General features: G+C 33.1%; 1 protein-coding gene across 1 annotated transcript in view; it reads right to left on the reverse strand.

Annotated features, from left to right (window-relative positions):
- LOC141493445 (mucin-19-like) overlaps window positions 1-8,659 on the reverse strand; it is a 31,520-nt gene extending 22,861 nt beyond the window's left edge. Inside the window, exon 1 of the mRNA XM_074194829.1 lies at window positions 8,543-8,659. Coding sequence (XP_074050930.1) covers window positions 8,543-8,594 — 52 coding nt within the window. The 5' untranslated portion in view covers window positions 8,595-8,659. The remainder of the gene's footprint in view (window positions 1-8,542) is intronic.
- Between the last annotated feature and the right edge of the window lie 1,858 nt (window positions 8,660-10,517).

Raw genomic sequence — 10,517 nt, forward strand, 5'->3', positions numbered from 1 at the left:
TAACATGTGGTATAAAAATGGAGTCAATAGAAAAAAAAGGGAAATGTAATGGGACAAAGAAAAAGGAGAGGGGGAATAGGCCAAGATATTTCATATAATAAGATTTTTCTTTATTACAATGAGCTATTGCAATGATATGGAAGGGGAGAGGCAAGGGGGAATAAGGGAACCTTTGCTTTCATCAGAGATGGCTAGGAGAGGAACCAGCATATATACTCAATGGGGTATAGACATCTGGAGTAAGAAGAAGGGGGGAGCAGGAGGAAGGGGTGGAAATGTGAATAAAGGTGGAGAGGATGGACCATGGTGGGAGAGTGGTCAGATATAACACATTTTCTTTTTTACTTCTTGCAAGGGCCTGGGATTGGAAGGTGTGTCCAGGACCATAGGGCCAGGTGGATTCTATGCCTAAGGGGTGGTATGGGGGCTCAGGGCCACTTGGCCCCAGGACCAGGGATCTGTCTGCTGTGCCACTCAGCTACCCTATAGCAGAGTCAGAGTGAAAGGAGAGAGAAAATACAGTACATGATAGTGGAGAAATACCAAAGGAGGGAGTTGCGATCAGCAATGGCAATGTTGGAAAAATATGGAAGTAACTTTTGCGATGGACTTACCATAAAAAATGCAATCCACCCATGACAGAGCTGTTGGTATTGGAACAAAGACTGAAGCACATTTTTTATTATTATTATAATTTGGGGGAGGGTGCAGGGCAAATGGGGCTGGGTGGCATGCCTGGGGCCACATAGCAGTGTGATCTTTGGGTGTCTGAGGACAGATTTGGACCCGGGTGCTCCTGATTCTGTTTGCCACCCAGCCACCCCTACTATTATTAATATTTTATTTTGGATCTTTTTTTTTCTTTTTGTTTTGTGCAGGGCAGTGGGGATCAGGTGGCTTGCATGTCACATGGCTGGGTGATTGTTGAATGTGGGCTCTGGTGCTTGTGGCTCCAGGGCCGGTGCTTTGTCCATTGCACCACCTGGCCATACCTACAATTATTACTTTTTTTATTTTAATTTTTTTTCTCTCCCCTTTACTTTATCACTCAAGCAAGTCTATATTCATGGGGGGGAGGGGGTATTTCATTTACTCTTAAACAAGAATGCTTTATTAATGTAAAAAAAATTTGTACAAAATGAGAATAAAAAATAAAATTAAAAAAAGAGAGAGACACATGAAAAGGTAAAAAAAAAGGGAGGGTGGTAAAAGGAAAAAAAATGCAATCAAGTAAGTTGAAACTGGCTATATCCCAGCATGGGGGGGGGGGGGGAATTCTCATAAATCTTGAGAATTGTAACTCTAGCAGAGAGAACATACCTAGCCAGAAATGATGGACATTCATGTCCTATCCATGAGACTGCTATCTAATGGGATGTAACTGGCTTTAGCCCCACTTGGGAGAAAGATTTTAATAACTCTCAGGAATTTTGACTCTATTTGATAGAATATACTGAACTAGAAGGGACAGACACTCAGAATTTTCTATGACTCAGAATGATCTAAAAAACAATACCTCCTTAAAAAGGGGGAAAGGAAAGAGGCTGGAGAAGGGAGGGGATTGAATGGGGTAAATCTCATTGCACTTAGAGGTACAAAAAACCCTATGGTAATAGAGGGGAAGAAGGGAGCAGAGGAGAAACACCTGAATCTTCTTCTCATCAAACTTGGCTTAAAGTCAACCTACACATACTCAGTTAACTTATAAAATATCTAACCTTTCAAGTATTAAAAGGGGAAAAGAGGAGGGGGGATGGAGAAACGGAAGGGGAGTGGGGGGGGAAGGGGAAATAACAAAAGGAAGGGAAGGAAAAAAGGGAAATGGGAAAGAAAGGGGAGGGGGTGATATAGGAGGGCAAACACACTGAAGGGGGGTATTCAGAAACAAAATGCTGGGGAATATGGATAAAGGGGGGAAAAGGAGGAAAAATACAGAGGGAAGATAGCATGGAGGGCAATAAAGAATTAGTAATCATAACCTTGAATGTGAATGGGATGAACTCTCCCTTAAAACGTAAGCAAATAGCAGAGCGGATTAAAAACCAGAATCCTATAATATGCTGCTTACAAGAAACTCCTTTGAAGCAGAGAGATGCATATAGAGTAAAGGTAAAAGGTTGGAGCAAAATATATTTTGCTTCAGCTGAAGTAAAAAAAGCAGGGGTAGCAATCCTTATCTCAGACAAAGCAGGAGCAAAAATAGATAGTGTTAAAAGAGATAAGGAAGGAAACTTTATCCTCCTAAATGGTACCAAAGACAATAAAGTCATTTCAATATTGAATATATATATATATATATATATATATATATATATATATATATATATATATATATGCACCCAGTGGGACAACACCCAAATTCTTAGAGGAGAAGCTGAAAGAACTACAGGAAGACAAAGACAGCAAAACACTACTACTGGGAGACCTCAACCTCCCACTATCACATCTAGATAAATCAAATCATAAAATAAACAAGAAAGAAGTTAAGGAGGTAAATAGATTGTTAGTAAAATTACATATGGTATTCTTATGGAGGAAATTGAATGGGAATAGAAAGGAATATATCTTTTTCTCTGCAGTACATGGAACTTATACAAAACTTGACCATGTACTAGGACATAAAAAACTAAGGGTCAACTGCAGAAAAGCAGAAATAGTGAATACATCTTTCTCAGATCACAATGCAATAAAGGTCATATGCAATACTGGGTCAAGGAGACATAGACCCAGAACAAATTGGAAAATGAATAACCTCATTTTAAAAAATGAGTGGACCAAAAAACAATTATAGAAAGTATTAACCATTTTATCCTAGATAATGATAATAATGAAACAACATACCAAAACCTATGGGATTCATTCAAAGCGACTCTCAGGGGATATATTATAGCTCTAAATGCTTACATGAATAAACTGCAGAAAGAGGAAATCAATGAACTACACATGAAACTAAAAAAATTAGAGAAAGATCAAATCAAATATCCCCAATTAAATACCAAATTAGAAATTCTAAAAATTAAAGGAGAAATTAATAAAATCGAAAGCAAAAAAACCTATTGAATTAATAAATAAAACCAAAAGTTGGTATTATGAAAAAACCAATAAAATTGATAAATCTCTGGTCAATTTCATTTAAATAAGAAAGAAATAAACCAAATTGTTAGTATCATAAATGAAAAAGGCAAACTCACCACTAATGAGGAGGAAATTAAAGTAATAATTTGAAATTATTTTGCCCAACTCTATGCCAAGAAATTTGATAATCTAAGTAAAATGGATGAATATTTACAAAAATATAAGTTGCCCAGGTTAAATGAAGAAGAGATTAAATACCTAAACAAGCCTATCTCAGAAAAAGAAATTCAACAAACCATTACTGAACTCCCTAAAAAAAATCTCCAGGGCCTGATGGATTCACCAGTGAATTCTACCAAACATTTAAGGAACAATTGGTTCCAATCCTATATAAACTCTTTGGAAAAATAGGGAAAGATGGAACTCTGCTTAACTCTTTCTATGAAACCAATATGGTACTGTTACCTAAACCAGGAAGAGTTAAAACAGAGAAAGAAAATTATAGACTTGTTTCCCTGATGAATATAGATGCAAAAATCGTAAATAAAATCTTAGCAAAATGATTACAAGTCATCACTAGGATAATACATTATGATCAAATAGGATTTATTCCAGGAATGCAGGGTTGGTTCAATATTAGGAAAACTGTTAGTATACTCAATTATATCACCAACAAACCTATCAGAAACCATATGATCATATCAATAGATGCTGAAAAAGCTTTTGACAAAATACAGCATCCATTCCTATTAAAAACACTAGAGAGTGTAGGAATAAATGGACTGTTCCTTAAAATAATTAGCAGTATCTATCTGAAACCATCAATAAGCATTATATTCAATGGGGAGAGGCTAGAGGCATTCCCAATAAGTTCAGTGGTGAAACAAGGGTGCCCATTATCACCACTACTATTCAATATTGTATTAGAAATGTTAGCATCAGCAATTAGAGAAGAAAAAGAAATTGAAGGAATTAGAATTGAGAAGGAAGAGATAAAACTCTCACTCTGCAGATGACATGATGGTCTACCTAGAGAATCCCAAGAAATCATCTAAAAAACTACTGGAGCCTAAAAAAAACCAAAACAAAAAACCAAAAAAAAAACCTACTAGAAACAATTAGCAATTTTAGGAAAAGCTGCAGGTTATAAAATAAACCCTCATAAATCCTCAACTTTTCTATATATGTCTAACAAGAAACAGCAGGAAGAGCTAGAAAGAGAAATCCCATTCAAAGTAACCTCAGACAATATAAAATATTTGGGAGTCTATTTGCCAAGACAAACTCAGAATCTTTTTGAAAACAATAATGAAACACTTCCCACACAAATTAAATCAGATTTAAATAACTTTGCAAATATCAACTGCTCATTGATAGGTAGAACTAATACAATAAAAATGACAATTCTACCATAACTAAACTATCTGTTTAGTGCCCTACCAATCAAAATTCCAAAAAATTACTTTAACGAGTTAGAAAAAATTGTAAGTAAATTCATATGGAGAAATAAAAAGTCAAGAATTGCCAGGAGCTTAATGAAAAAAAGTGCAAAAGAAGGTGGCTTAGCCCTACCTGATCTAAAATTATATTATAAAGCATAAGTCATCAAAACTGTTTGGTACTGGCTAAGAAATAGAGTGGTGGACCAGTGGAATAGACTAGGTGCAAAAGCAGGAGATGATTATCCTATTCTGCTGTTTGATAAACCCAAAGAGTCTGACCATTGGGATAAAAACTCCCTCTTTGATAAAAACTGCTGGGATAATTGGAAGTTAGTATGGAAGAAACTTAGATTAGACCAACACCTCACACCCTTTACCAAGATAAGATTCAAATGGTTACAGGACATAGACATAAAAAACAATACTATAAGCAAATTAGAAGATCAAGGACTAGTCTACCTGTCAGATCTATGGAAAGGGGAGCAGTTTATGACTAAGGAAGCGTTGGAGAACATCACCAAAACACCAATTAGATGTTTTCAATTATATTAAATTAAAAAGCTTTTGCACAGATAAAACCAATATAACCAAGATCAAAAGAAATGTAGTAAATTGGGAAACAATCTTTACTACTAATGATTCTGACAAAGGACTCATTTCTAAAATATACAGAGAACTGAGTCATATTTTTAAAACAAAAAGCCATTCCCCAATTCCCCAATTGACAAATGGTCAAAGGATATGCAAAGGCAATTTACAGATGAGGAAATCAAAGCAATACCACTACTGGGTCTATACCCTGAAAAGATGATGAAAAAGGCTAAAAACATTACTTGCACAAAAATATTTATAGCAGCCCTGTTTGTGGTGGCAAAGAATTGGAAATCCAGTAAATGTCCTTCAATTGGGGAATGGTTTAGCAAACTGTGGTATATGTATGTCATGGAACACTATTGTTCTATTAGAAACCAGGAGGGATGGGATTTCAGGGAAGCCTGGAGGGATTTGCATGAACTGATGCTGAGTGAGATGAGCAGAACCAGAAAAACACTGTACACCCTAACAACATGGGAGTGATGTTCAACCTTGAAGGACTTGCTCATTCCATCAGTGCAACAATTGGGAAAAATATTGGGCTGTCTGCAAAGGAGAGTATCATCTGTATCCAGATAAGGAGCTGTGGAGTTTGAACAAAGTTAAAGGACTATTCCCTTTAATTTAGAAAAAACAGATAGTTTATTGTCTGATCTTGTTACCTCTTAGACTTCTCTTCTTTAAGGATATGATTTGTCTCTCATCACACCCAATTTGGATCAAGGTACAACATGGAAACAAAGTAAAGACTGACAGAGTGCTTTCCGTGGGGGGTGGGGGGGGGTGGGTGGAGGGAAGCAAGATTGGGAGGAAAATTGTAAAACTCAAATAATATCTTTAATAAAAATAAATTCAAAAAATATTTAAAGAGGTTCAGTATATGCCTATTGGCATTTAAATATGTAATTAATTTATATTATATCATATTATTTTATATCATATCATATCATAGTATTATATTATATTATATCATATCAGATTATATTACATCATATCATTTTGCATTATATTATATCATATATCAAATTATATCATATCATATTACTTCATGTTATATCACATTATATCATAGCATATTATATTATGCTATAATTATATGTTATCATTTATAATCTGAGATTCCACTTATCTGAGAGGAAGTGATGATGTGTTAAAAGGGTTCTGGGAAAATAAGCACTTGAAAGTATGGTAAGTGATCCTATGAATGAATACAACCTTTCTAGAAAAGACTCATAATTATACACAAAATTGTCTCTTAATTTAGTAGTGTTTCAATCAACTCTAAAATAATAATTCCCTTTATTTAAACTACTCTCTTGATGCTTTTGATCCTGTCAGATCAGAGGGGGGAAAAAAAGGAAAAAAAACTTTTATTTTTTCTGACATATAATTCTGATAATTCTAAATATTCTGATATTTATAGCAGCTTGTTTTTAATAAAAAATGACAAAGTAAGAGAATATTTAATACATGCAAAACAGCTGAATCTGTTATGGTGCATGAATATGGAAATAGAGAATTTCAGACAGAAATATGAATGAGCAGAAATGAATTAATACAACATATAAAATAGATATTGATTTTACATACAAATGAACAATTCTGACTAAAAACTAATAAAGAGTGAAATGAAAACTACCAGTACAACACTATTAAACAATTAATTATTAATAAATTAATAAATCAATTAAACACTATTAAAAACAACTTAAAAAGTCAAAATAGTTATCATCATTCCAAAGACTATTCATGTGGTATGAAGACCTTCTGATGAAAAATGCTGTACCTTACAGAGAAGAGATGGATTTAGATGATTTAGCTGAACATATGTATGCATGTATGTATGCACACTACATAAATATTCCTCCAGTACCTGAACATAAAAACATATACTGATAATATCTGTATTTAATTGAAAAGTAACTCAATCAGAGGGATACTGTGTATGGAATGGAATAAAAAAAATATTAGCACTGGGGATGTAAGTAAAATTGAGACAGTCTCTGTTTCAAAGAGTTCACATTCTAATTAAGGGAGACATCATATACCTCAGCAGACAATATCATTGAAAATTATCAAGGAAGGTGGGTGGGTACTAATCAATTACTGTTGGGAAAAGAGTTGTAGAGTAGGCCTCTGAGTTACTACTGAATATATGGATAGGATGAAGGAGGGTTTCAGCATCTAGCTTAGAATGAGTGATCAATCTCGAATTATAAGGGTTCCGATAAGGGAGAAGGATTCCCCAGGACCTAGTCTTGATGTTTGGTCATCATGAGAGGAAGAAGAAGAGTTTCATGCTTTATAACAGAAATAGAAACATGAATTTGGATTAAAGAATTCAATTCTTGAAGATCAAGAGAGTAGGGTTTTTTTAGGTTTTTTTTTTTTTTTTTTTTGCAAAGCAAATGGGGTTAAGTGGCTTGCCCAAGGCCACACAGCTAGGTAATTATTAAGTGTTTGAGACCGGATTTGAACCTAGGTACTCCTGATTCCAGGGCCTGTGTTTTATCCACTGTGCCACCTAGCCGCCCCAAGAGAGTAGTTTTAATAAATAAAGTGAATCCTTATTTTAGAATTAATTGAATACTGCTGGATCTATATACCAAACACAATAAAAAAAAGGGGGGAAAAGCATCTATTTGTACAACATACAGTATAGTAGTTCTTTTTTGTGGTGACTAAGAACCGAAAATCAAAGGGATGCCTTTGTAATAGAATATTACAGTGGTATAAGAAATAGGATTGATTTTAGAAAAATCTGGAAAGACTCAGAAAGAACTGATGCAAAGTGAAGTGGACAAAACCATAACATTGTATACAGTAACAGCAGTATTGTTTAATGAAGACTTGTGAATGATTTAGCTATCTTTAAGCAATACAAAAACCCAAGACAATCTCAAAAGACTAATGAAAATGCATACATCTCTTTTCCTTAATAGTGATTAAATGCAGACTGAACCATTGTATTTTTTCTCTCATTCTTTCATTTTTTAACTTTTATCTAATTTTCATGTACAAAATGTCTAATATGGAAATGTTTTACATAATTGCATAATCTAATTAACCTTATTCAAGGAGTGAGAAGGAGGGATAGAATTTGGAATTTAGAACTTTAAATAAAAATGCCTTTTAAAAAATTAGGTGAATAGTTTTGTAAAAGACTTCTATATACTCAAGAAAAAAAAAACTAAGAGACTTTACTCATCAATGTTACCAGTGAATACTAATACCATACATTTCAAAGATGAGTTTACTGAAACTACTATCCCAGGTGATATCCAAGGTAATTTTCCAGGATTTACTACATCTTAGTCTTCAGCTAGAAGTAAAGAAACATCTTCACAATGGAAAATATTTGTGAGACATTTGTTAGACTGAAAATCCAAAAAATTAGATAGATCTGACAAATGTCAAAATGAATTTCTTACCTTTGCAGGGGAGGCAAAGCACCATAAGTGAAAGCAAAAATACCAATTTCATGGTAGTAATTATGGACCTAGAAAGAGACACGAGTCATCATCAAGAATTAGAGCCAATGAAGGATCCTCCTCCTCAAGATTTTATACCTACCTAAAATGCAGTCTTTTGTCATGTGCTAGGTGAGGTAAAACCATTAATGACAGAACATAGATAAATAAATCCAAATGCCAAACACAAAATCCATCTTAAATCTGCTTATTGTATTCTTCCTGGGTCATCTCCTTTCTTAAATCAACTCAATTAACTTATGTGCAACTGAAATTATTTTTTTTATTCCTTCCTAAACAAGCAAAAACTCAGGAAGTAAAAGCTTTGGGATTAAAAACTGAACAAAGATATCTGCTTTATTGATCATTATGGAGATTTTAATACTTCAAAAAACTCAAAAACTATACCTGATAAGAGGAAATGTAGTGCTGTGGATAAAGAGTTGGCCTTGGAACCAGGAAGACTTGTGTTTAAGTTCTATCGCTGATTTCTATTACCTGCATGACGTTAAGCAAATAATTTAATTTCTTTGTCCCCTCCACAATTCTTTAGTATTCTTTTGACTCCAGAGTCATGTGTCACATAGCTGCCCCAATTCTTTAGCATTCTTAAAGTTGTTACAGAGAAGGTACCAACCTGCCTAAGTAAATGGAGTCTCCTCCTTTAGATATTTCCCATACAAATAAATTCACAGTTCCAGTACCTTTCCTCACCAATCAAAGTATATTTAAAGTCTAAACTACCTTCCTTCCTTCAGTTTTCCTTTCTCAAATCTGTGAATTCTCAAGTCAGAAATGTATAGTTTTTGAGATTCATAAATAAAATCATATAAAACACCACATCTCTAAGCAATTCTTAATATGATGCCCATTTGTGCAGTGAAGTTTCAGAAACAAGGTCATTCTGTTTAGTTCTTTGAATCTTTCAAATGCATTTTGTTTTTATTTTGTTTAGTTCTAAAACTTGGTATAATTGATGCAGTAATAAATGTTTAAATTAAGCTTTAAAAACTATGAATTAAATTATTAATTGAAGTTATAAGCAGAATGGTCCATTTTATTATAATTGATTGACCAAATTTTACGTAATGACTGTTTAATTATTTGTCTTCTTTTGTTTTTGTTGACTCATAAGTGTACTTATTTAAATCCTATGTATCTTGATGTTACCTCCTAGATATTTTATAATTATTTGAAATAAAATTACCTTATTATCTTTTTTCCTAGGTGTGCTGATCTATATTACTGATGATTATATTTAATACCCTGCAATAATGGTGTAATTATTAATCATCTTAATTTCTTCTTTGTTTATTTAAGGGGTTATTCTAACTCTACTGTCTTGTTATCTACAAACAATAATAATAACAATGTCTTTCTTCTTTACTAATAGTTGACCACTAAAGTAGTAGATGGCAGTGCAGAGAAAGATAAAAAAAAAAAAAGAACTTTTGTCCTCCCATTAGTTCCTTCAAGCACCAAAGCTTTTTTCTCTCATTAGTTCTCATGTGGTAAGGACAAAAGCTGACTGTTAATCTGAATATTAGTTGAAACCAAGAAAAATCTTAAATACATTTATGCTCATGATTTTGTCTTTTTTTCCAACTATACCAGGACTTTATAATTTTTATTAAATTTAGTGTCTAAACACTATTTTTATTGTAAGTGAAAGAATATGTAATTAAAAATAAAACATATGTTTACATCATTTATTTCCAGTGCTTAAACCTATACTATAGAAGTATGATATGATTGTTGTTTTATGTAACTGACAATTACATTTACAATTCTTTATTTGAAGGAAGTACAAATTTCAAATAAACATGGAATTTATTGTTCTTAAGGGTGTTTGAATATATTGAATAAGGTTAATATAAATAATATTTTTTCTTAAACACTAGAAAAAGAAAAAAATTAAAATCTTATTCTTAAAGTT

Source organism: Macrotis lagotis, chromosome 7, assembly GCF_037893015.1.
Source record: "Macrotis lagotis isolate mMagLag1 chromosome 7, bilby.v1.9.chrom.fasta, whole genome shotgun sequence".
Lineage (NCBI taxonomy): Eukaryota > Metazoa > Chordata > Mammalia > Peramelemorphia > Peramelidae > Macrotis > Macrotis lagotis.